Below are 27,473 nucleotides of genomic sequence, written 5' to 3' on the forward strand. Positions count from 1 at the left end.
CTCCTTTTATTTGTTGTCTCTGTCTTTGAGCAATTGAGAGAATAGTACCAAAGATTTCTAGCAAATAAGCTTATATAAAGTTGTTTCAAAATATTTACCACAGAAATGACAAGTAAAAGATATTTTCGAATAATTAGAATAAATCAATTACGAGCGGAGATGCTTTAAAAATTAAAATTTAGGAAAAGTTTTGTGAATGACAGTATTTAAAATTATTAACGAATAGTGGTGGATTTTAGTATTTTTAAATCTTTAAGCAGTATTTTTATTACAATTATTTCTGTGATTGTTATGATTATAAAATTTATTTCAATAGTAATTTCAAAATTTTTGAAAATACAAATCTCATAAAAATAAGCAATCTTGAAAATATTGAGAGAATTATTTATTTAATTTTCTAATATATATGAATTATGTGAAATATTTATTATTTTTATTAAAATTCTGAAACGTTATAAATTTTATAAATATTTATAATTACTATTCTTATTTCTTTTATTATTTACACAAATGATTAATATCTAAAAGAGAGTAAAGAAAAATATTTATAGAGAAATAGATATTAGAGCGAGAGATTCTGATATATCTTTTTGATAAACATTTTAACTGTAATTTTAATAACTTTATTGAAGTATAAATAACAAGAAAACGCAATTTAATATACAAAATAAAATAATATAGGAGAAAATGCATCTCAAAAGAGATATTAGGTTAATATTGCAGCTTAAGTCTATTTTATTCAATTTTTATTATAAATAAATTTATTATAAATAATAAAAACGAGAGTAATATTATTTTGAATTATTTGTCAGGATTACTTTAGAAGATTTATAATTTATATCAAAATTTTGGACAAATCTTTTATTTATAACTTTATATATACATATATCTGAATATATATTTTATTCAATTCATTATAAATAATAAATCCTATTTGTGAAGACCACGTTAGGCATTTCATAATTTAGAATGACAGAATTCTGTTTATAATTTTATATATGCAGACTGATTTATAATTTGATATTTTGATATATGATTGTATATGTATGTATATTTTAATATATTTTTTATACATATACATATTGTATTCCGACTCTTTAAATGTTTTCCATTTATACGCTACGTATAATTATAATTAAAATAGCATTCTGAATCTTGATATAAATTATCATCATCTAAAATTAAAAGGTCTTACTAATGTTATTCTATTTATCCGAATTAATTTGAGAAAAATAATCTGAAAGGAACGAAATATTCCGCATACATTGACTTTGTAATGCGCTAAATATTTACATAAAAGCAAGCGGCGAAGTAACAGGAAGAAAGAATGATGTAAATTATTATTTCATCGTAATTTGTTTGTTTAATACGAACGATAGTTTTTTAAATCTATTTTTGTATGCATGTTGTGTTGCTCTTGGAATATTTCAATGGATTTGGATTTATTCGTTTGCTATTTTTACGTTAAAAGCACAGAGTAATACACGTATCAAGTATCAGTCAGTTGTGATTTGATGGCGAATGCAAACGTCAATGTTGTTTTTTGACTACGTGCACGTTTTGCGAGACTTGCACGATCAAAATGCGTTCGTGATGTCAAATATCAGTTATGTATACATTTTTAGCCGGTTATATTAAATTAATATTCTTTTAATTTATCTTCACAATCATACCATATCACGCGACATTGGAATAAAATTGCCAACACTATACATGCTTTCAAAGTTGATTGGTAAGGAATATACAGGTTCGTCCACGTTGCTTGTGTACTTTTTACACTCAGCATCTTCCAAATTGTTTAAATCAAAACGTTAACTATATTAAGGAATACAATAATTTTAAGCAAATTTATATATCTTTATTAGTAAAAACATTTATGATTAATAAAGTAAATAGAAGTTTCGAAAGAAATCGTCTTTTTTTAGAAATATATAATATTCGAATATGCTATACTGAGAGTGGAATTAAATATCGAATATTCAACGATTATTTTAACGCGTATAAATATGTCGTCGAAAATTGGCTTCCATGAATGGTTAAGGAATTTTTTATTTCTCAAAAGAGAGGGGGAGGGAGAAAAAGAGACAAAGTCTGTTTCCCGTGGTGAACGTTTTATTCAATTATAGTAATAATAATCGTCATCATCGTAGTAATAATAATCACCATAATCATCATAATGATAAGAACAATAATAATAATGGCAGCGCGCGCTCGCACGTGCCATGCCGTGTCGTGAGCTACGCCTCCGCAATCGCCTTCTTACGTGGCTCTACGTGGTCATGTACGTGTGAGTTCGATTTACCTTATCCCTCCTTCTCGCAACAACGTTGTTTTCTCGAGGCGTACAATAAACCGACGAGTTATTCAATTAAACGCAATCTAGCGCGCTGATTTCGATTTTTAATCCATGCGCCTTGGTGACTGTCTGTGTGCTTATGTGTGACGTGTAGACGTTCCGCGTGTGTATGTGTGAGTGTGTTTGTATACATGTGTCAGAGATATACAAGTTTCGATTGCAAAAAGAGATGATCTACGAGACGCGCATGAACGAGCTCTTGCGTATGTACAAATAGTAAATTACAATTATAATTACATTGTTTTGAGTGTCGGTTTTAACGGTGGACACGCCTTTATCACGTCATATTGTGTTATTTAAATATTAACAAAAATGTAATGCATGTATCTTTCGATGTGTAGCTTTCCATTTATTTCTATTATTTTATTCGCCGATAAATTTTCAATTGGTTTGTAGTATTTTCGTTAATTTTATGTAAATTATTATAAGAGAATTATTTATCTAGCGATATTTTCGTGTGATATTTCATTGCGATTTACATGGAAAGAACGGATTTCTGAATATTTAATTAAGGAAATTTACGTTTCTGTTTTTGCAAGACACTATGCATACAGTGTTTGTATAAAGGTACAAGAATTATATTTTAAAAGGAATTTTTACAATCGAAAATTCTTTGTACAAAGTCATAGTGCAATAATTGAATCAAATAATTCTTTTTAATTTTTAATGTTGCATGTTACAATTAAACATTCTAAATATTTGAAAATTTAGTTAAATCTAAAAATAGTTACATAGAACGCTCAAACTGGTTGCTAGAACTTATTAAAACTATTTGCAACATTGTCATTAAAACTTAAGTGTTCTATATGTATATAACATAATTATTTTGATAATCCAATAGAATTATTTTTACATTTATCTAGCTACATTTTTAGATTCTTCAACAAAATTGATTTTTTGTTGAAGAATATATGATTTTAAAAAAAGAAAAGCATTAAAAAATAATGTAACTTTTTCAGAATACCATTTAAATTTCCATTATACGATTTAAATTGCAGATACATTAATGGAGAGAATGATTTTCGCTGAAAAAAGTTTTAAAATTTTATTGAATGCAGATCTGAAAATAATTTTAGAACATTAAAATAATTATGTTGGAAACTAAAAAATGACGTGAGCAATGCTGCAAAAAATTTTGATCCAGCGATCAGTTTAAATTTCCAACAAAATTAAATATTTTGATGACCTAACAAAATTATTTTCAGATCTGTTCAGTAAAATTATAAAATTATTCTTTTTGTATTATAATTACAGATACATTCGATCAGTTGACTCTTTCTTGTTAATTGTAAAAGACCAGTGCAATCAATATATATGTCTCTTTAGTAATAAAATATGATAAGAGAAAAGAAACCGAGTTTGCTTGACGTGATAATAGCGTATTCCTATCTTTATTTTTCTTTCGTTTATTTTTCCTCCCTCTTTTCCAATTGATAAGTAAACAGGAGTTAGGAATTACGCGGTAATTGTTCTTTGTTGTTGCTTAATTAAATTTCGATTTTTTTCACTCTTCAAACGATGCAACATCATCGTGCTACGTGAGATACCTTAAATTTTTATATTCTTTGTACGAGGGATATGAGATTATGTGTTAAAGCCGGGATCAGGATCTGTTCCGGATCAAAAAGGATTATTTCGTAAAAGAGATGGGAACTAATAAGATTATTAAAACTTCTAATATAACTAAATCTTCCTTTCTTTTTCGGGATTAATTCCACGATTTTTAATTTAAATGTAATTGTACTTTTTCATTTAAAATGAGGTCGTCGAGGAAAATTGCGGAAAATTAGATTATTCATTCTCATCGAAGAAAAGAAATCGGTTAAGAAAGATTTAGGACTTATTCAAGACTCGATTTGGAACACAGCTTGATCAGATGCGCCATCGAAATCGTACGTTGTCGTTGTCGAAAATAAATGACGTCAATCAAGTAGAGAGTTACACTGAAAAAAAATGCTGTTGATTCATATTGACATAAAGGCCTTGATTATTGAAATAATAATTTATGCCTTTATCAATAAAAATATACATGAATTAATCACTTATGTTAGTGACAGCCCGTAATATAGAATTTAATTGAATCAACAGCATTTTTTTCTCAGTGTACGGCGCTCATTGATTAATTAATCAAGACTCGATTCGATGCTAATACACTGAAAGAAAGTCTGATAGCTACGAAATGAATTCTGTTTAGTATATTACGGTGAAATATTTAATTAATATTTCTAAATATTATAATACACTATTAAATTTATAACGTCAAATTATATCTAAATTGAATTATTTTTTATTCCTTATTATTATATCCTTTCTAACTCTTTTTAGGTCATTATTGCTTCTATTCAATATATCGTTAATTGAACTAAAGGAATGGAGTTAAACAATTTCACTCAAGAAAGTGTATTAAATTTGATTTAAATATAATGTTATTATTTGAATGCATACCTTAATGCGATTTTTTATTTTGAAACTAACTACAGAAATAGATTGATTTTACATTTTAACATGGAAGTTAAAAATAACAAAATATTTTTAACTCAAGGGATTGTCCGGGTTTATAAATCGATTTGAAATCGATTGATTTTTAGAACCATTTGATTTGATACCTATTAGATTTTTTATTAATCTTCGAAAGAAACTCGACATTTTATCGATGCAGCGTTGATAAAACGTTGATCTTTTCGATGCAGTGTTGATAAAATATCGATCTTCTTCGAAGATCAATAGAAAATGTAGTCGATATCAAATCAAACGGTCCAAAAAATTGGTCGGTTCCGATTTGATTTTAACTTATGAACCAGGATGGGTTATCATTGCGCCTTTGATACTAACAGTGCAGTAATCATTACCATTTGGTAATAATTAGAAAAATAAAATAATATTTAGAAAAGTAAATTTCACGTTTAGTTGATTTCGATTATATTATAATATAATCGAATTAACCAAACATTAGATTGAAATTGGTTCATCAAAGCATTAGTAACTGTTATCTAGGCTTGATTATTATTATCAGACTTTTTTTCAGTGTATTTGAGAAATTCGATCTTTCCTTTTTTTTTTGTTGTGCTACATTAATTATCGATATCTTTTTCAGAGATAAATCTATTAACGTCATTGTGTTTTGCAATTTTCAAATAAAAAGAAAATAAATAAATTCGCATGATTATTAAGATGCGCTATTGCGATGCATTTTTAAGCGCTTAATCGAGTGTTTATCTCGATTTGTTTCTCTCGGAAGGCGGGAATGGATTGGGGTTGTGTGTCAGGTCAGGTGTCTCACGTTCCGAGTTCTTCATCCCTCTCGCATAACGTTCCTCGATAGTTTTCGATTTTTAAAAGCGATAAGGCATTGTCGGATATGTCAGCTGAGATCTTCGAAACGTTTCTGGGATTGCGGTAAACATCGAAAGCTTTACAAAAATATCTCATCTTATTTTTATCTGTCGAGTCCCCCTTGTAGTTATATTATCCCCGTCGCTTTTCAAAATTCTCGAGCCACCCCCTCATCCTTTCTCGTCTTTCGAGTCTGGCGCTCCAATTCTTCCGACGATTTGTCGACGCGAATTTTCTCTTTTCTTTTCCTCCATTCGAGGGGAAATGAGAAGCGCGAATTCGCCTTCTCTATTTTTTCCGTCAGAACTTATCTCACTCTTAGTTCCTTTCTTAATACTACCCCGTTTTTTCTCTCACTGTAATAATAAAGTGATTAAAGCGACTTGTCATGTTCCCGTGCGTGCTACAAAAGAATAACGAAGAAAAGATTCAAATGTGCTCCGGGAAATCCTTCTCAGTTTCTTGTTATCTCCCTACTTCTCGCTCCTCTTCTTCGCCGACGTGACGATGTCGATTGAAGCCGCCGTTGTCGTTGATGGTAATATGATTAAGCGCAAACTTTTTGGCACATTTGCTGAAATCGCAGGCAATTGAACCCTCACGATACGATAGTTATTTAAATAGGTTTTTCCTTAATAATATTTCCTTAATAATAATATAAAAGAAAAGGATTATTATTTTCTAGTGTAATTAGAAAATCTTTGTTTTTTAAAAGAATATCAAGCAAGTAACTTCATTTGAATTTAACCTAATCTAGAGCTGACGGTGAATCTATTAAACCCATTCCATTATAAATCTGTTTGAAAAATATCAAACAATTTAATTTTCTTTAATCTAAATGTGCACTGAAAAAAATTTACCGAATCTTAATTCCAATTTCTTTGACTAGTGCTAAATAAACATTTACTTACAGTATTTAATAAATATTTACTTAGAAAAAAATAATAGTTAAACACATAAATTAATGATTCTTATATCAAATAAATATATAGTTTACATTTAGTAAATATTTACTTGAATTATTCAAACAAATATTTATTAAAATTTTGTTTTTTTTCAATATGTAGATTATTCTTTTTTAAATATACTTCTTTTTCAAATATACTTAGTATTCATTCTTTTTTATACAAGTTATATTATTTTGATTGAAATTAATTAGTGTCTTTTAATTAACATAAATTAAATAGATTTTACAATGCCAGTAACTGATTTATGTTACAAATTTTAACATCTGTCAAGGAAGGTTAAATTCATTTCAATTAAATTTATTATAAGGATTTCTTGAATATTAAAAGTTGAAACGATTAGTTTCTACACAAGTCTATCAAAGTGAAAATTCAAAAACGCCAAAATGTCAGTTGTTAAAGTTTGACGAGATAAAGATGAAACATCTTATGCATTTATAAACAATATATATTTACATATCATATCGTTGAGGGATTAATCACCTGAGACAATGTGGTTAAGTGTCTTTCTTCACTCGCTTGTGGCTCGATTTGGCATTCATACAATTGCACAATAGCTCGCACGCGTATATTTTACAGTTCCAACAGTTTTTTTTTCCTTTTATTTTGTAATCGGCAAAATCGCGGACGATCGAGTCGTTTCTCCTCTCGGATGCGTGATTAGTGTATTAAAATACTCGCGGTATGTTTGTCATTACGCACTACTCAATTCCTGCTCTATTTATCGCTTACCTACATAAAGATAATACTTAATAATTTCTATATCTTCGGAATTTATTTAGCATGTTCGTGCGAGACGCATCTATTTATCGAAATCATGCATATACGCAAGAATGGAACGCGACTTATCGATTAGTGTCTTACTATAACTCGCAGAATGAATTTTCAGTAAATTTTCCTGACTCGAGGAAAAAGAAAGAACATATCATGATTTTTTTCTTTAGTTAGAAATGTATAAATAATTTGCGATGCTGCAAAAAAATTATCGTCAATCACTAATTTTTTTTACGGATACAATTAAATTTTTATAAGAAATTTATGAAAATATTAAGAAAATATAGCGAATATATAAAATAAAATGTGAATTCCAAGAAACTGTTTGTTTTTATTAATAAGAGATTGACTATCATTTCCATTGTTTAATACAGATTCCATTCTTGTTGGAGTAAAGTCATACATACTTGAATAGTGTAGCAACTGCTACAGTGCAGTGTTATATCATTTTCTAGTAGAACATCTTCCAATTGTTGGAGAAGAATATCTGTTTCTTACTCTGTTCTTCAAAATTCCAAATGGTTCAACGTTATTTAAATCAGGCGATTTTACTGGCTAGGAAATATATTAAAGTTTTGAACAGAAGTGGACAATCTTGGAAAACAGAGTGAAAATAGATTTTCTCTCCAACATCATTTATATAAGCAACTGAAAGTTGTTCTACCAAAAAAGTATTACAACATTCCATTGGTAACTATTTAAACATTGTGTAAAAAAACTCTATTCCAACAAAGATAGATCATATATTAATGCAAATATCGTGCCAATCTCTTATTAATAATAAAATAAATAGTGTATTTCCTTATAGATGTTCACATTATTTTATTTATCCTTTGAATATATATCTAATCACGCACAATGATTTGAATTAGAGAGAGAAAATAAAAAAGTTTATCTTGTTTGACATGGTCGCCTTTTTCCTCGAGTCAGAGATTTGTCGAAGATTCTTCTCGCACTGGAAAAAAAGGCTGGTTACATTAATTGGAATTCTGTAAAGTGAACAAATCAGAATTTTCTGATTGAATCCATTATAATTGTAGTTGAGATAACCAGAAATTTAATTGATACGATAAGAATCTTCTGGTTCGTTCATTTTCTTTCCGAAATTTTTCTCAGTGCAAGATCCCCGTTTGTGCAGGATCCTCCGCGATTTCCCGTCGCTCATACTCGATCAGGCCCTTACTATGCGTACGCACTCTAAGCTTATAGGTTCTCTTCGAAAATACCGCCCTTTTATTCTTTTTTTAAATATTTTCTTTTTTTTTTATCTTTAAATTATTTTCCCCTTTCGGCGAGACGCTTGACGCCTAATAGTTAGGTACGATTTGCAATTCCACTACGGTAGTTTTCATACAGTAGTTTTAATACTTATATGTACATGTATAAATATGTGTACCATAGTGTGTACGTGAGTAATATACTTCTTTAAGCCTCAACAACGATTTGCAACGTAACAAGTCGACGCCATCGGTCTCGATCTCGGTCAAGATCGTCGTTAATTCCGCCTCGATGACGATCATCGACGCACTTCGGCCATACTCGACAGTCAAAAAAATATTATCATTAATCTCACCTCGGGTCACGATATATATGTCGCGCGCACGAGGAGTTTCAAAAATTACATCTTTTTCTATTTGATATTTTGAATATTAAGTATTGATCCACTTTTACCTTTATTTGATATTTTAAATATTGATTCACTTTTGTTTAGATTCTAACTTAATTTTTTCATCACAGACATTATAGGATGAACGAAAGAAATATTAATAATTTATATTAGTAATTTCTAAATATTGATAAAAAAATCTATCATCTTTGGCAGATTAATCTGTCTGAAAAGAGATAACGGAATATTATTTTTTAGTTGATTTATCTTTTTTTTTTCTCATTGTGAAATTACATTTAGTTACGTTAAGATTAAATTGGAGTTGAGTATTTGTTTGCGAGTATATCGCGTACCCGAGGAGTTAAAATCTTCTAACACACAACTGACAACGCAATAAACGAACAACGCGTAATGTCGTCCTAGTGACGTCTGATCAACGTCTATTAACTACGTCAACGTTAATCTATACAGTATAACATTTAACAGACTATTAAGCGATATTAGGCGCGATTTCGAGGACCAGCCGAACGACACCTAATCACTCGAATTAACGAGAATCTTGATCAACAGGATTGTATTCGAGAAGTAGAAGGAAGTTATCTGGAATTATCTCAGTTACTCGTAATTGTCAGATACATATCTAGTAAAAATTCCCAAATTGAAGAAATACAACAAAAAGATTCATGTTAAGATAAAAAATTATTGAACTTTTATAATACGTTTTTTCAAAAAACAATCAACGAGTCGGAAACGAATTTAAAAATAGTTTTCTTAAATAAGATAAAATTTAACGTTGTTTTACAATATAATTTTTACATTTGCTTTAAATATAAACTTTGTATCCATTTAATCCACATTATTTGATCGAATTTAATTTCCCTTATATTTCTCCCCGTATTATTTTGTTTATCCATTAGTAAAAGTTGCACATTCGCAACTTTTTGAAACTCGCTCAGCTTCTCCCGATATAATGAGCTTTCGAGCTTACATCCTTCTACTTTTCGGATAGAAATCACCCGTAACTCTCATAATTAATCAACGGCGCGATTAATCCCGACTGATCGGGCGCGATTTCGCGCCGTCGTAACACGGATTTCGCGCGAATATAATATCTGTGTCGAAACGTGGGTGTAATGTTTGTGAATGTGTCTGTGAGGTAATCGTTCACGCAACTACACCGTGTGAGCATGTAGGTCCGCCCTTCTCTCGTTGCACTTTCTCGCGCATTCCGCCGAATTCGTCTCTCTCTTCTTCGATCTCTTATCAATTAAGTAAGCTTTATTATATACGAATTGCGTTAGTTAGTTTGGCACATTGCGCGATTCTTTCGTCCATTTTCCCTCAAATAGTCTCGAAGTAACCACCGACGCAACGATGTGATCATTGAAAAATAAAATATATATTCTTTTGCTTTTTTTCTCTGCGCTTTATCTTCACGGGATGATAGCTCTCGCGTTTCATCATCTCGAGCCGCGTCCAAGTGGTTAGATGGATCGATGATCGCGCAATTAATTGGTGAACAGTTCTGTGACTGGAGATTTGGGAAACGACGTTGCCAGAGACTGTCCGAATGTACTGTCCCGGTGCTCTCGAAGTATATCGGCTACTTGCTTCCTATCGAACTGCGTTTTGTTACAAGAGGTATGTACAGCGGTATGTATTTGTATATATACAGTAAAATGACTTTCTCGCGGCAGTCTCGTGCCGATTTGTGGATTTCGCGCGCTTGGAGAGGAAAGTTCGAGAGAACGGGTTGCGACTCCAGCTAGTTTAGCACGAGAGTCCAGGAACTTTCCAGGATCCTTTGTCCCATGGTACCTAACGCGGTTTTCGCGTTAGAGCGGCCTTCCGAAGGGCCCTCCTAATTCAGGATCTGGCAACGCCGACCCGGAATCTCTCCAGTGTCCTCGTTCTTCTTCTTTCGAAGTGTTGTCTTCGAGGTGTTGTTTTGTCAGCGGGGTGAAGTGAAGTTCCCACCACCAGGGCCAGGTTAATCATTTAGCAGCTGACCGACAGCTCGGCCGTCCGAATCGAGAAACTCGAAAGAGATCGTTAGTCCCTTCGAGAGGGCTGTCTTTCAAAATCGGATCTTTGGGAGATTTAATTGACGATCCGTCCGGTTAGTCTCGATTGGATTTAACGGCGGTGACGTTCAAGCTGAATCGCCGCCGGCCGAGCTTTGGTCAGGTTGGGCTATGGTGGTTCCGGCTCGGAGGTGGGAGATTCCTGCTACGCCTCCAGGAAAATGAGTGCCGTCGGCTTCGGTTCCAAGTTGCTCTTCTTCGCCTCCACCACCAGGAACTCGATCTCGTTTCGATCACGGCGCGCGAATGACTCCGCGATCAACCGCGCGACTTCTTGATGGTGAAGTCCTGCAAGTAAAAGTAGAATTAATTATTCAGAGAATTAAATTTAGCAGGTAATTAAATTTTGAACTTCTCGTTTCCTTACTTCAAAATGACATAACTCAAATAATTAAGTAATAAAATACGGAGCAACTATTTATGTGTTGTTTGAATCAGTGCATTGGTTGAGTGACTTATGTTACAGCAATGACGTATTTGGTTATTTTATATAATTAGACTGTTTTCTTCAACATTCAACCACGAATTTTTTTATGGCAACTGTATTATTTGGTTGATTTAGGTAGAATGTTCAGATGTAATATGGATAAATCGTTGTTACGCTTTGAATAATTATTCTAAATACAAATATAAATTTAATTGTATTGCTCTCACTGTTGGTTGGTTCAGAAAAATTACGTTGATATGATATAAAGACGTTGATATGATATAAATATTATTAGACTGGTTGCTAAAAAATTAATTTGAATTTAAAATTAATATTTTTTTATTTTTAATGCAATAATTATTTCATATAAGCAATAACATAAAATCTTTTTAAGAGATCATCACGATTGATGGAACTATAAATAGATAATTTATACATGTAAATGATCCCTTAACCAGTTTTAAATTTTAATTATCATAATCAGATCACGCATAATTACATTGACGTAGTTGACACATCAAAGTAAAAACGTCACATGAAGCATACATATACTTTTCAAAGATAATTAGAATGATGCTATATTGCTTACAACTAAATATTTATGGTATTGTGAATTATATCTTTTTTTCATGTAAAAAAGGAAAAACTGTTTTTTAACTTGAACTTATTGATTAAATATATTCTTCATATGATCAAATGTCATTTTTATCAATTTCATTTCATGATTTAAAAAAATCATTTGTTTTTATTTGCAACGATTATGATGTTTTTTTTTAAATAATAACGTTTTTAGATATTTATAATTTTATAATTTTTGATGAAAATAAATTAGTTCATGATAGGATAATATTTTCTTGATTCGTTCATGATAATAACTTAAAAATTACTTAAAAATTAAATTTTTTTAGTTATATTGTATTATTTTTGGAGTAATTTAGTTATATTATTTTCGAAGTAAGGAAACGATTATTATTATTCATTTAAATCAATTTTTTAAATTCTCTCGGCCATGTGAAATTTTATTTATCTTTCGTCAGCAATCTAGGTCATTGAGTTTCAATGCAGATTTTTATATTGTTTTAAACCATATAAAAATCTGAAATTCTTGCATATTTGTGGAAGCTTTAACAACGAGTTTTTACTATTACTATTATTTTTGCGCAGTTTTGTTAAAGTCCTTATAAAAATTTAATTAGATACACAAATTTATAAATAATTTTCGGACTATCAAAATAATTATATAGAACGCTCAAGTATTGATGACACTACTGCAAAAAATTTTAGCATTGTAGCAACCAATTTAAGCGTCCTATATAATTATTTTGATTGTCAAACAAAATTATTTTCAGATCTTTATCTAGCTAAATTTTTGGATAAATACCTCAGTAAAACTGTTTTTTCCGTGTAGAATTCGAATTTACTTATTTTTTATAGATTTATATAAATTTATCAGCATTCACAATCAAAATGCTTCAAAATGTCAAGTGCTTCAAAATCCAACTTGGCCAGTGGAGAGTTAAAGCGTTATTGTTATTGGATCGAATATATCATTATTGTTTAAATTGTTCCATTACAAAATTAAATTTGCTTAAGGTGAAATACCTTAGCACTATCAATCAAAAGAAAGTTGATCTTTTTTCTCTGAAATCGAAGCTCTGCGAATCTTTAAACCAATAACCATAATTTCAAATTACAATAATCAAATTACTATGATAAAATAAGTATATAAAATGTTTCGCATAGATCTATTACGTTTTGATCTTGCTGGCGTTACCTTCAACTTTTTGACCATCGACCTCGAGAATGAGCTGTCCGACTTCGAGGCCACCAGCTTCGTAAGCTGCTCCGTTGTCCTGCAACGAATTACCGTATGCGTTAGTCATATTTATAGCGTAATATTGTTTATGCCACCGTAAATGGCGTCGACGATAAATTCGCTCGCGACGCATATTAATCGCGCGTTTCACTCAAGTCAAGCTTCATTTAAGTTAAACGCTTGGCATCATAAGTAACATAAAACATATATTTTGTCATAATGTATTTCATTATTTAAGAAGCTTAAGAAAATGTTAATTAGCGTCATTAGCATACTCCATTTTTGTGCATAATTATTTATGTAGAGTAAGCTAGATAAAAGAAACAGATTTGCATATCTAATATCAAGAAAAAATATTCTTTTTAATTTTGAAGATCATGTCCGGATAATATTATTATATTACATTTCGAATTAATAAACGCTTGAAATGAATTAAGAAATAAGAACATATTCTTGTTTTTCAATTGCAAATCAATAATACGTGGAATATCTTATTATCAATCAAAAGAAGGTTTTTTTGTCTTAGAAACCTTAGTTTGAAACCTTTAGTCCTGAAATTTTTAAATGGGTAAATATAATTACAGTAATAGAATTCTTTACTGATCTTAATGAAGCATAGACAATTATGCCCTAAACATTATTAGCTTTATTACTCATTTGGCTCTAATTTTTTTCTTTCTAAAACTATTTTAATCTTTTCTCTAACAACTTTTCTTAGTCTCTTTCCTTTTAATGACTTTCCTTCTATCCAGCAATCTATAACTTTATCCTAAATCTCCGATATACCCTCTTTTATTCTTGTTTTAAATTAACGTTTTCTGATTTTGTTCTGGACTTCCCTTTAATCCAATTTTCTTATTCTACTTTTACTTTTAATTCAATATCCACAGCTTTGCTTCAATTTTCCCTTTGATCTAACATTTGCCAGCTTTGCCCTAATTTATCCTAACTTCTACGTCAGATAACCTGCCAGAGATAGCTTCAAAACTATCAACTAGCTCACACATAGAATCACTTTGTTTCACCTTACAACTTATGTTACGATTTATTGGTGGAACGAACATTACAAATTCCTATATTCCAAAAGTTCTCAAGATTTCTTTGCAAAACATCTATATTTCTATGTCTTTGATTATAACCGATTATATACATTTTTAAATAAGGGAAATTATTTATGTCCGATTTAAAGCGTGAATTAAAGTTAAGATGCAATTAAGGAAAAACACACACAAAAAAATATCATTTTATTCCCAAGAAAAATGATTACTCCATTTACTTTCTTTCTTTTAAGTAAGTACGGCTATCTTTGACAAGGAACATTTTCTTGATAATAATCTTAAAATTTACTTATTAATTTTAGAAAAATTCGTTAGTCTATACTTAAAACGAGAATTTATTTTCTCCTGAAGAATGTTATAAAATTAATCGAAAAAGCGACTTTATATCATATGCAAATTTAATCTGATAATCTTAATTGCAGTATTAAATTTACTAGGGAATTCAAGATTTTGAATAAATTGAATAGATGCTCGTGATAAGCTTATGATAGATTTGCGGATACATGAACTTTTTGAAATACTTGGAAATAATTATTATTCGCATATACATTACTTATTTTTCTATGTACACGACTATCGAACTCACATGTATATTGATGATCCGGGGCAGTGGGTGCTTGGTGTTGGCGCCGCCCTCGATGGCGATGCCTAGAATCGACTTGGTTTTTTTCACGGTGATCCGCAGATTGCCCTGATGATCGGGCACCACCAGGGCGCCATCCTCCTCCCGTCGCTCCGACATTTCGCTGCGGGTCAGCCGCTGCACGCTGTGATGCCGCCGTGGCGGGCCTCCCGCGGTCCCACCAACGGCGGACCCGCTGCCGGAGCCACCTTCCTCCAGCAGTTGCGCTTCCTGCATATCGAAGCTCCGCGAGAGCTTGTGTGCGAGCTCCTGGAACGGGCACAACTTGCATTCGAACGGCGGTAATCGAACATCAGGTCTCTTCTCCGGCCATTTCGCCGGATACGCGTCAGCAATTACCAAAAGCCGTTTAATTGTGCTTTGACCACTTCGTGAATCTTTGAAACATAATATTGCATTATCATATTTTAAAATAAAATTAATAAATGTATTAAGTAGATTTAAATTAATTATGTATTTGACTTAATTATGTATAAATTACGAAATTTTAATGTTCTCTCAATTTTCTTTTTAAATTGCACATTAAAATAAAAATAAAATTACGATTTTCATAAGTTACAATAAACTCCTAAGTTTTGTCTGAGTAATGAAATTCTAAATTTTTTAAATTGTTTTAAATAATAATAATAATAATAATAACTACAACATTTGAGAATTGTGTTTATTATTATTTTTTATCGTTTTTGTAATGAAATTACAAATTAATTTTACTTACAGAAAAGGGCGCAATGAGATTTTTTCATGAATTTCGTGAATTAAACGTAGTTGCTGTCGCGTATCCAAAATATCATCTCAATGCACACACACACACGCACGACGACACAGCACATAAGAGCTAAAAAGGCTTATGCTAGCATATTCGCGTGCACGCTGCAGTGGAAGAGCGTTCTGGTAATCTTCACGCAGCTTCCGAGATACAAAGTATCGTAAGATATCTGTGCAAATAATTCGTAATAATTCACGAGCTCTCGTATTGTTAAAACACATCTCTCCGCAAGAGATATTCCGAGCATTAATTCCGAAGTAAAATGCAAAAGTACTGATCGGAAGCTGATAGAAAAAGGTGTTCGAAACGGTTGCATACACACCACCGTTCATAAGTTCGAGATTGCAATTTTATCTCATGGAAAAATAGATTTAAAAAATCTTTTAAAAATTATGAAAAAGTTACGCGAATCGAGAAAATTATAATAAAAACTTTTTCTCTTCTCTCTTTTTCCATAAACTCTTTAACTTTAAAGTTAGAAGAAATTTTGTAAAAATGAGAAAATCTATTTTAAAATATTTTTTCATTAACTTTTTCCTAATGATGTTTCATCAAGCACTTCAAAGTAAAACAAAAATATTAAAAAAAATATTAATCTTTGATGTAATTTAGGAACAAGATACAAACAAAGCTAAAAAAATAAACTTGCATATCTTCTCTTTGAAATGCATTTTTAAAAACTTTTCTACGGCTTTTTTTCATCAAGATACTCAACTTTCCATGAAATGCGAGAAAATTGCAAGCGTTTCTGAACTTCAGAACAATAAGGTATATAAATATGTATCTTTTTTTTGAAATGCATTTTATCTATCCTCTCGATGCTTTCTCATTTCACATGCTTTATCTATCGTGCTAAAAATGAAATGGGAATAATAGCAAAGAAATGGAAAGATATACTTTAATTAAGTATCTATATTTATAGTCATTTAACTCGGATGACAAACCTTTCGTAAAAAGGTGGTATTCTAATGCAGGGAGACATGTTAACAGTAATTAGGCAATTTATACTTGTCTCACCTTTATTTTATCATTTATAAATAATTTCATTCAAATAGATTTAATCATAGAGAAATAAAGAGGCATTTCGGTGAATGAAATAATAAAACTCTTCGGGTTTCCCGTTTTCCTTGCATTCGATACGGTTCTATTGTTTCCATTCCGCTTTTCCTTGCGTGCAACATTACGTCACCTGTGTGCATGTATGTGAATTATATGTGCTGAGAGACGCGAGCATATAATGTACACATACGTGAAAATACACCACTATATATGTTGATATGTATTAATATATATATATACGTATAGATCACAAGAATATATATCAAAAAATTGAGTCAACATGCTTGCTGATGGCAGGCTGATAGCAGTCGAGTGTTGGTGCTCGGAGAGAAGAGAGAGAGAGAGAGAGAGAAAGAGAAAGAAAGAGAAAAAGAGAGTGGTAATTGTAGTTGTGTGGTGGTGGCGGTGGTGTTGTTATCACAACTAATTGCCGCTATATTTGTGGCCGTCAGCGCCGGTTTCGCTTACGATCGGCTTACCGTTGTTCGAGTGCGCAACAAAAAACGATACATCAATTATAGAGATGGTTCCAATCGCGACACTATCGTCGTATAGCGAATGGCCAGCTAACAAATTGTGCAGTTTATTTGTACGACTAATTATGACAATTCTAATGATGCTGCTAACAAAATAAGAGCAGTTATCGGGTCTTTTCTATCGATTTAAAAATGGTTCCGTTGAAAATAAGAGAGATCAAGCTGACTGGAGAAAAAAGTATGTATTAATAGAAAACACACACATATTGTCATCGAGATGTGAAGGATATAGAGCGTAAAATATGTAAAATAATCTGTACACTGAGAGAAAAGTGTTTCGTATTTATGACTATAATTGCATGGTAAAATAATTATGATTAGAGCTTCATTTTTATAATTATTACTTTATAATGTTAGTAATAATAATTATATTTATGGTTTTATATAAAAAAATATATATATTTGATACTGAAAATGATTATAAATGATATTTTTCGTGGTCAATTTTATTTTTTTATATTTATGTAAAAAAATTGAATAATGATAATTATATTTATTTTGTAACTATAAGTATAATTATTATTACTAAATTTTATATATATGAATATAAAATAAAATATAATTGTTTTCGAACTATATACATTTTTAGTATAAAACTGTAAATATTATTACATTTTAACATTTTATAGCAATAATAACTAGAAAAATAGAATTCTTAATCATTATTTTATCATGCAATTATGATCATAAATACCAAACACTTTTGTGCCTGTCAGTGTAGGTATTACTGGATTGATAGAAAAGTATTTACACCATGCTAGGTAATAGAAAAGACCCCAGTTTTTTTTTATCTATTCACGAGACTTGTTTGAACTAACACTTGACAATCATGCAGTTGAGAAGACAATGATCGAGATACTCGTTTCAAAAATTACTATGGAATAGACATAATCGTTATGAATTTTATTCGTATGAATTTTTCTAGTCTGTAATAAAATAAACTTTGAAATAACTTTTAGATGAGATTCTCAACAAATTACATGATAAGTACAATAGAGGATACACTATTCTTCTACCAAATTAAACTTGAATTAGCGCTATAGGAGATTCATATATTTATTGAACTGTAATTAATTAAATCAATTATGCTAAATTAAGCAGATTATACCATAATTTTATTGGGGATCAAAATTTAACTGGATTATGTACAAAATTGGATTGAAATATAGATTAATGCTAGCGACTATTCTAGCGAAAGTGATTAATTTTTAACATTTTTTATCGGTCGCTTAAATTGTCGAGTTCACGGCCGGAAGGCAAAAAGATCATGTTAATTAGATCAGCTTGTTTTCTCGAGTGAAACGTAAAGCGAGAATAGTGAAAGTGCGTCCATTCGATGGGCAGCGAGATACGCGAGATACACGCACGTGCCCACGCATGTACGCATGTCGGTACAATAAGTTTTGCTCTTCCCACATGGCGTCTTGCTCGATTTTTCTGCCCGAAAGGAAGTTTCTCTTTCTGCTTAATCCACTCACGATTTTCGTGAGTGCTTTTACAGGAAAACTTACGTTCCAGATCAAAAGTTTGAAAATATTAAAAAAAAATCGATATTTTTTAATACTTACTCAACTATTCACATAATAACATATTTTTTAACAATAATTCTTTAGATCCAATAATTATTATTTGATCTGAATTACTAAAAAAACATATTATTATGGATATTTGAGTAAGTATTCCTGAAAATGTCAACTTTTAAAAAGTAATTCTAAACTTTTGACCTAGATTTCTTTGTTTTTCTTATTTTACGTTGTCATCCAAGTTGGCAAGTTGGCGTAAAAATAGATTAGTCTTGAATTAGACAAGGTTTCTCCGGTTTTATTTGGATAAAAACGATCACTTTCTCTCGCGCTTTGATAATATTCTTTCTTTTCTCGAATTTAATCAATTTCTTTCACGGATATATTATATAAAAACGTGTTTATTAACAAATCGACTGGAGATTTAATATAGTTCAATTATTTAAATAATTATAATAATTATACTGAAACCATATCTCGTGAGGCTTCTGTTTTGCTAAGTCAATTCTGGTTCTTATGTGAGTAAAGTGATGGTGCATGCCAAGACATCTATGTGAATATGTTCAGCGCATATACAACCCCGTGCCCGTAAATACGTATATATATAGAATGTCTCACCCAATCAAGTTTCAATTAGAGATTATCTCGGCGACGAAGTTAAAGACAACTCGTTCAGCGAAGATTTTGCAATGGGAGGAGAATTATTCCGCATCGCAGCTATTTCTCGCAGTCGTTTCGCAATTAACTATTATGTTTCGCAAAACTTTTATTAGAAGGAAGCAGAAGTTATATATAGACAGAGACGTAAATCTACTTTACAGAAGAAAAATATTCTATTATTTTTCAATTTCTTGAAGTACAAATTCGCGATAACACACCTTGTTTCACAATTTATTTCTTTTTTTAAACATTATTTATTTCTATCACCTCCGGTTTAATTTTCCATGAAATTCTCACAAGCTATCCTCGGATCCCATCAAGCCTGCGTTTTAAAATCCGACACGAGAAAGAAGATGAGACGCTCTGTGTATATACGTATAATTGTAAAATAGTGATCGTGCTAGAATGTAAGGACAAATCGTAAAAAAGTAGCATGTGCAAGACATCTAAGATAAAAAACACGTACAACACCTAACGCTATGTCGACTAAACTCGCTAGCTCTAGGAGCACAAGGATACTTGATCGTATGGTTGTGTGAGAGAGAGAGAGAGAGAGAGAAAGAGAGAGAAATCTAATTAGGAAGAGAACTCATGCCGAAGGGAGCAGACGTTTCCGGTGGCTCTCGAATCGCACCGTCGCGCAATTTCCGCCGCGTCGTTTACCTGTGCTTGTTTACCATTTTTACTGTGCTGTTTATCGCAAGTCATTGTCGTCGTTTTAACATGACAGTTATTTTTAAGAAAAGTTAAACAAATTATTACGGTAATTAAATAAACTATCCCGGTAATCTTCTGATAATCTTATCGCACGCACAATTGGAACGACTTATCAGTCAATTGTACTTTTCCCGTTAAATTCTTGATAATTTGTCACGATTTTTTTTTACGATGCCATTTTTTAGCGTAAACGTGACCTGGATATTTCAAGCGCAATCGACGTAACCGCGAATCTCGCCGGAAGTTTACGATGTCTCGTTGTTTCAGGATAATACAATTTTTATTAGGAAGCTTTATTACAACAGTGCAGTCCTCTTCCCTCAGTTATTTTCTCTTTCGCCTTGCCAATTATATTTTGCTATAACTCAGAATTTGATTCGAGTACGACTATTCGTGCGGAAAGAGAAACTTGTAACTTTGTTGGGAACTGATAATTTAACGTGAAGTAAATTTCGTTCCTTTTATAACGTAAATAACGTAACAATAAGTAACGGTAAAATTTCGAATTTATTATAATTTATGGATTATTAAAAATAAATGTATGAACTAAAGATAAATTTTTTGAAATATTAGAGAAAATTCTATGAATTATTGTAAAAATCAATTCATAAATTAAAAATGAATTTTTAGAAATATTAAAGAGAATTTATAAATTATTGAGTAGATATAAAAATATAGCATAAATTTGCATAAATTTGCAGAAAACAGATTGTCTTTTATTTAACAAAATGTGAGTATGTCTTTTGTTTTACAAAGAAGCAAATTATTCAGAAATAATTAATGATGGTAATTATCACTATCCGTTGTGATGTCACACGATGTTGAATGTATTTAGCAACTTAGATTATAAACTCGATTACGATTTCGCGTTGCATTGTAATTTTTTCGCAAAGATGTTATCGAGATTTCCGGCGAGATCCGAATGGATTTCTCTATGTTTTCTCGCTCCGACATGAAAATTGCTGCTCGTCGCTGATTACCTACTCCCTTTCGATGGAGGCATAATCGATTATCAAATTCACGTCCTAATTTTCAAGGGCGCCCATAAAAGACGGATTGTATAAACTATTTCTCAAAAATTCTTTTAAGCAAAAAAAAAAAGGATTAAATATTAAAATATTGAGATTAACAATTAAAAAAAGCTGAACCCAGAAAGTGAAAGTGAAAGAAATCAGATTTAAGAATTGCAATATTAAAACGAAGAAAAAAAGGATCGAAACAAATAAAATCTTAATTCGGATTAAAAAGTGATGATAATTCTAAAAAAGATCCAAGAATCAAGCTAATAAATTCTTACTATATTTTAAGTATTGAATAAATAAAATTTGAAAAATTAAAGAAATTAAGCAATTGAACGATAACATCACATTATTGATAAAAATGAACAATTAATAATATTATATATTCTATTGTAATATATGATATTTATGTAAAATATATATTTATGAAATGTATAAACGAGTATCTGAAGTATCTTCTAAAAGTATCAAACTCAATTTTCGATAAAAACTTCTCAGATGTCCTTTCCGATCCATTTTACTCCCCTTTCACGGACGCCCTTGTCCTCTCACCCTTTCGCGAGTCAGTGCGAAGTGCCAAATGGTGACGGAGAGGAAAAGGAATCGAGAGGGATAAAATGAAGGAAGGAAAGGGAAAGTGAAGAGAAAAGGAGATAAAAAGAAACCGTGCGTATCAAGAGAAAGAGAGTAAGAAATTCTCGCTCGATGGGAAAACTTACGAGGGGCCTGGCGCCCCAGTACCAGGATTTGACACGTTGCGTTAGTCCACCAAGCAGGTGGGACCTCCAACCACCGAAACCTCCACCACCTCCTCCACTCTCCGAGCCCCTCTCCTCCCTGCTCTCGAGCTCGTCATCCTCCTCCAAATCGCGATTCCTGTCGCCGGCGCCCCGTCTCCCGTTACCGATCATCTCGGCGTCGCTACCCTCGCAACCCCCATCGCTCTCCTGCGTCGCGACGTCCGCGTATAACACAACCGGAAATGCCTCATGTTAGCGCCCGTTCCGCCCTTTATACTATTGGTTTACGCGGATATTGTGGACGGTGTGAATTCCAGTGATTGGTAATTGCGTCGAATTGCAGAGACAAGTGAATGTATGGGTCTGAGCACAAAAATTGTCGTAACACTTATTTAGACTTAAGTTGTAGACGTAAGTAATGCACAAGCTTTCACGTATGACGTACGACTTATTGCTGTGTCTCCAAGAGACGGCAATAAATCGTATGTCATATGCCAAAGCTTGTGCGTTACTTACGTCTACAACTTAAGTCTCTAAATAAGTGTTATGACAATTCTTGTGCTCAGACCCTAAGGCCGATATTTCAGGTGTCATACAAGACTTTCCCAGCCTGTTGATTGGTTGCAGGACAGAGAGGTTTTTGGTTCCTCTCTGTCATGGCCAATCAAAACGTTTAAAAAGTTTGTCGGTATGGTACATGAAGTATTAGGCTGAGTGTGTGAGAAAGATGTATGGTTCAGGAGGTCAATCATGTAACTTTTTTTGGGGCTAAATGTGAAAAGTGAAAATTTTTTTGTATGTATGTATATATATAAATATATATATATATATGTGTGTGTATAATACATACATACATAAAGATACATTTTTACTTTTTACATTTCCGCTCTAAACAAAAAGTTACATGATGGATACCCAGAGATCGAATCAACCACAGAAGAAAACTATATATAAAAGACAAAAAGTCTTTGCAGTGAGAGAAAAGTGTTTGGTATTTGTGACTATAACTGTATAATAAAATAATTATGGCTAATAGTAATTAAGAACTCCTTTTAGAATTTCTGCTATAATGTTTGTAATAATAATTATGTTTATAGTATATTAAAAAAATATATACTTGATTGCGAAAATGAATATAAATTATAGTCATTTTTGTAATTAACTATATTTTATTTTCTTGTATATAGATTTATAATTATTATTACGAATTGTAAGTTCAATATATAAAAAAATTAAGACCTTTAATTAGCCAGGAAAATGACTATAATTTATAATTTCGTTTTTGTGTCGAAACTGTATTTTATTTTTTATATAGAATTATAAATATAATTATTATTACTAACATTACCGTAGTAATAATCATAAACTTAGAGCTAACCATCATTATTTTATCATGCAATTACAGTCACAAATATCGAACACTTTTCTCTCAGTGTGTCATTACCATCAGCATAATTTTCTTTATAGATTTCTAAGATAATTAATAGTTATTATCATTAATTACATTTAATAAAATTTTATTTTTTCATCTCTTTTTTTCATCTCTTTTTTTCGAATGACAGAATGATGTTAACAGATATAGAATGATGTTAACCGATATTCATAGTCGGATCTTATATTTAAGACTATCTTAATTACAGTCTTAAGATGTCATGAACCAATCAAAGAGAGCCGTATTAGCATCTTAAGACATTACTTAAGACGGTCTTAAAATAATAAGGGATGAATACCTAATACTGACGTCTAATAGAAACTTGACATCACTGCTATTTTTTGACGTTATTCTACTAATTGGTCTTTTTTTATTTGCTACACTGAGGGAAAAAGATAATTGCAATTATTATAATTTAATTATAATTTATAGTTATTTTCAAACTACAGGTATATATTTTTTGTGGAATTATAAATTGTAGTAGTACTATAAAAATGGAGTTTCTAGTTATAATTATAATATTTTACTATGCAATCACAAAAAAACACTTCTCTCAGTGCAGCACAATTTGAAAATTGCATTGGATCGAAACAGATTGTAAGGTCTGTTTCTCTTTTGCATCATCTGTAAGGTACTTTTGCAGTTCTTTAATGAGATTAATCGTATCGTATTCTCCTCGCCCTCTGAAATTACGAATAACGAACTCAATCAAACTTATCAAGGAAGTACAAAGGAATTATACACTTTTGCCTCGTATACGTAATTAGTCTTACTCGCTTTACCTTTAGTTGCGCTACCTGACTGTTGAGCTAATTTCCTGTCCAAAAACCAATCTCTAGTTTTCTCATCTCGCTTCTTTTATCTTCCTCGGGCAGCCACAGTAATTCTTCGCAAATGTTCAATTTCTCATAACAATTCCTCACGACATTCTTTGATGTCTCTATTACATTTGTGCATTTTATTCTTCTTATTTGTATGTCATATAAAATGATATTTGGAGCAATGCACTTTTTTAACGAAGTTTACTTTGTTGCGTTAACTCAAAATTCAAAAGTATTTCTGACGCATTTTTCTGTTTTAAATCTTTATAACTCGAGTCCTAATAAAAACTTGTAGATTGTAATTGTTGGATTGGAATGGAATGTTCAGAAAAAAAGATGTAAGAGTTGAAAGTGGAGTTAAAAAGAATGATTCTTGTCTTTATATATACTGATAAATATTCAGCTAATAAATGATTGTATCTCTTTTTTAAAAGACATAAATTGATATTATTATTTAAATAATTTATATATTTAGTAAATAGGAGTCATTTAGTCTGTTTACCTCTTTTAATTTTTTTATACATCTCATGATATTGTTAGATTTTTAGAAAAAGCAATTCTTCAAATATTAATTGCAATATAAAATTTTTTATTAAAATTCAAGGCATGGATTTTTTTAAAAAAGAAAAGCACAGAGTCTCTTGCGATTTATACCTGTTTCCACTTTCAACGTAAATTAACTTTAACTTTACAAACATTTTTAATAATAATTTTAATTCTTCGAACTAGAAAAGAATGAAGAGTAAGTTGAACCGAGGTTAAAGTTAATCTATATTGGTTGAAACGTTATATGAATTAAATAAACAAGTTTCTGACGTCCAATATACCAGTCTCTCTATACAATCGCGATCATGCGAGAAAAACGATACTTAGAAAGTGTGTATAGTAACCGGACGGTCTCTTTGTAAAGTGATCGTGGAACCTACATGATCGACATGCTCGCATTTATGATCGTTTTGTGCGGGGACGCGTAACGGCGCGCAGGTGGGCCTGATTGTTGCCGTCTTAACTGGAGCACGTCCCCCTAGCTACGAAGGATCGCATGAAACCAGTTATATAAATTGTTTAAGGATCGTTTCATTGTGTCTCAGATTGTAATTTTCTTCAAAAAACCACATCTCTCTGTAGCGAAGAGATTAACAGAGAAAAAGAAAGAAACCTTTTAAGATCTGCTCAATCGTATCTTGACAAAATTTTATTTGTTGCAGTTTAAAAATTTTGTATCGTACAAAAATTATTTTTTATAATATTAATAACTATTATTTTAATAATTATTTTAATAATTTTGACACTGAAGATGAGCTGATAAGAGTCGAAACGTTTGTATATATTTAGAATATTGGTCTTGTACAATTAAAATCTAGTTTAATTTATTATTGTTATTGCTACTCTTTGATTTTTAATAATTTTATTTTTTGCAACAATAAAATAATTAAATGGGGGCAATGAAAGCAATAAATACAGCTATTATAATTAGTGCGCTTTAATAATACTATATTATATATAGTATTATTATTACATTATAAATGGTACAAATTATTTGGGTTTGTCATACGTTTCGGTTTATCTCAAACTATCTTCTGTGATGTTCAGTATAAATTTTCTTTTGGTGAGTACAATACATTTAGGTACAAATAATGAATAAAAATTTCATAATATATAAGATATGAACTTTATTCTTTCTAAAAATAAAAATAAATATTAAACTGTTTTTCAGTTTTTCAACCAAGTGATCATTGCATCCATAGATCACACGAGCAACCAACTTTCAACAATTCAAAACTAAAATATGACATAATATTTTAAATTTAATAAAAGAATTATATATTAGGTGTTGGAATTAATTCGTAGCGTTTTACAAGTGATGGGAAGTACTTTCATTAATGTATTTTTTAATGCTCATGTGAAATAAATAACATTCTTTCATTAAAAACGCTACGAATTAATTCCAACACCTAATATTGAAATTATACGCATATAAATTTTATATTATTCGATGGAAGTTAAGTGTAATAATTATTTCATTATTTGAATTTCGAGAGTTCTACAATCTAATGTTTTAATGTTTTAATTTTTGTATTGTATAAATAATATAAATATTCTCTTTCTCTCACAAGCAAAAAAATCCTATTAATCTTTTTACACACAAAAAACATATTAAAAAAGAAACAAAAATATCAGATATTTGATCAGTAAAAAATTAATATAATAATAAAATTAAGAGAGAAAAAGATATGGATAAAAAATTATAAAAACAATTTACTAATAGAGATAAGTCTATTAATAACTGCTTCTTGATTTCATGTCAGATTAATCATTTTTATTTTAGCTAAAAGCGGTAAAATATAAAATAAACGTAACGTGCAAAAATAATTTAGTATTTTGAGAGTTAATACTTCAATTGCCAACTTCAGTCGTTCTAAATTCAAATCACGTATTTTCGTGGTCACCCAGTAACCTTAGTCGGCAGCAGGAAATAATAATCATTGTAGATTATTAATGGGACCTCCATATATATATATCGTCGCCGGCGCGTCGCACCGTACCGGAGAAAGTTTTGAGACGACGTTCCGTTATGTACGCGGAACGAAGATCACGTAGAACAAACGCGGAGTCTCGGGTGGGCCTCAAACCGGAGCCCCAAGGAGGTAGACCGGTGTTTTACGATTTTGCGATGTAGGTCAATTGTCGTGGCGTTCAATGATTCCGCGGTGTCGATCGGAGTCGATCAGAAGTTTCGTTCTTGGAAAAGTCGGGAGTTGGCTGAACAACCGGTCGTTCCTGTTCTTTTCGTCCAGGAATTGATGGAACACGATATTCCTTTGTTAATCGTAACATTTATCGGACAAGCACGACACGATTGTTACAAAAAGCTTGTCGCCGCGTCTTAATTTACTAACAGTAATTAATAAAAAATATGTATTATAAAATGTTAATTAGATTGCATAAGGTAAAAAGTGAAGCTCAATAAATAATTAATTTTTTTTATTTCTGTTGATCTCTGACCGATCCGATGGAAGATATAAAATTTTCCAATATAAATAAAACATAGAGTTGTGAGAAAATAAAACAGGATCTTTTAAAGTAATACGTTATGAATTTAATGCAATTATCTCGAAAGCGAAGATTATTGCGTGA

The 27,473-nt window shown here is 31.0% G+C and overlaps 1 protein-coding gene across 10 annotated transcripts in view; it reads right to left on the reverse strand.

Annotated features, from left to right (window-relative positions):
- Window positions 1–2,094: 2,094 nt before the first annotated feature.
- dysc (whirlin protein dyschronic) overlaps window positions 2,095–27,473 on the reverse strand; it is a 120,044-nt gene continuing 94,665 nt past the window's right edge. For 5 of the 10 annotated variants that reach the window (XM_087414990.1, XM_087414988.1, XM_087414995.1 and 2 more), the window contains 4 exons: window positions 22,062–22,289; window positions 15,006–15,326; window positions 13,320–13,398; window positions 2,095–11,406 (listed from right to left, as the gene is read on the reverse strand). In XM_087414990.1, the coding sequence (XP_087271116.1) occupies window positions 11,264–11,406; window positions 13,320–13,398; window positions 15,006–15,326; window positions 22,062–22,289 (771 nt within the window). In that variant the 3' untranslated portion in view covers window positions 2,095–11,263. The other 5 variants (XM_087414993.1, XM_087414997.1, XM_011061513.2 and 2 more) reach the window with 4 other exon arrangements.

Source organism: Acromyrmex echinatior, chromosome 17 (genome assembly GCF_024713525.1).
Source record: "Acromyrmex echinatior isolate Ae372 chromosome 17, ASM2471352v2, whole genome shotgun sequence".
NCBI classification, from domain to species: Eukaryota; Metazoa; Arthropoda; class Insecta; order Hymenoptera; family Formicidae; genus Acromyrmex; species Acromyrmex echinatior.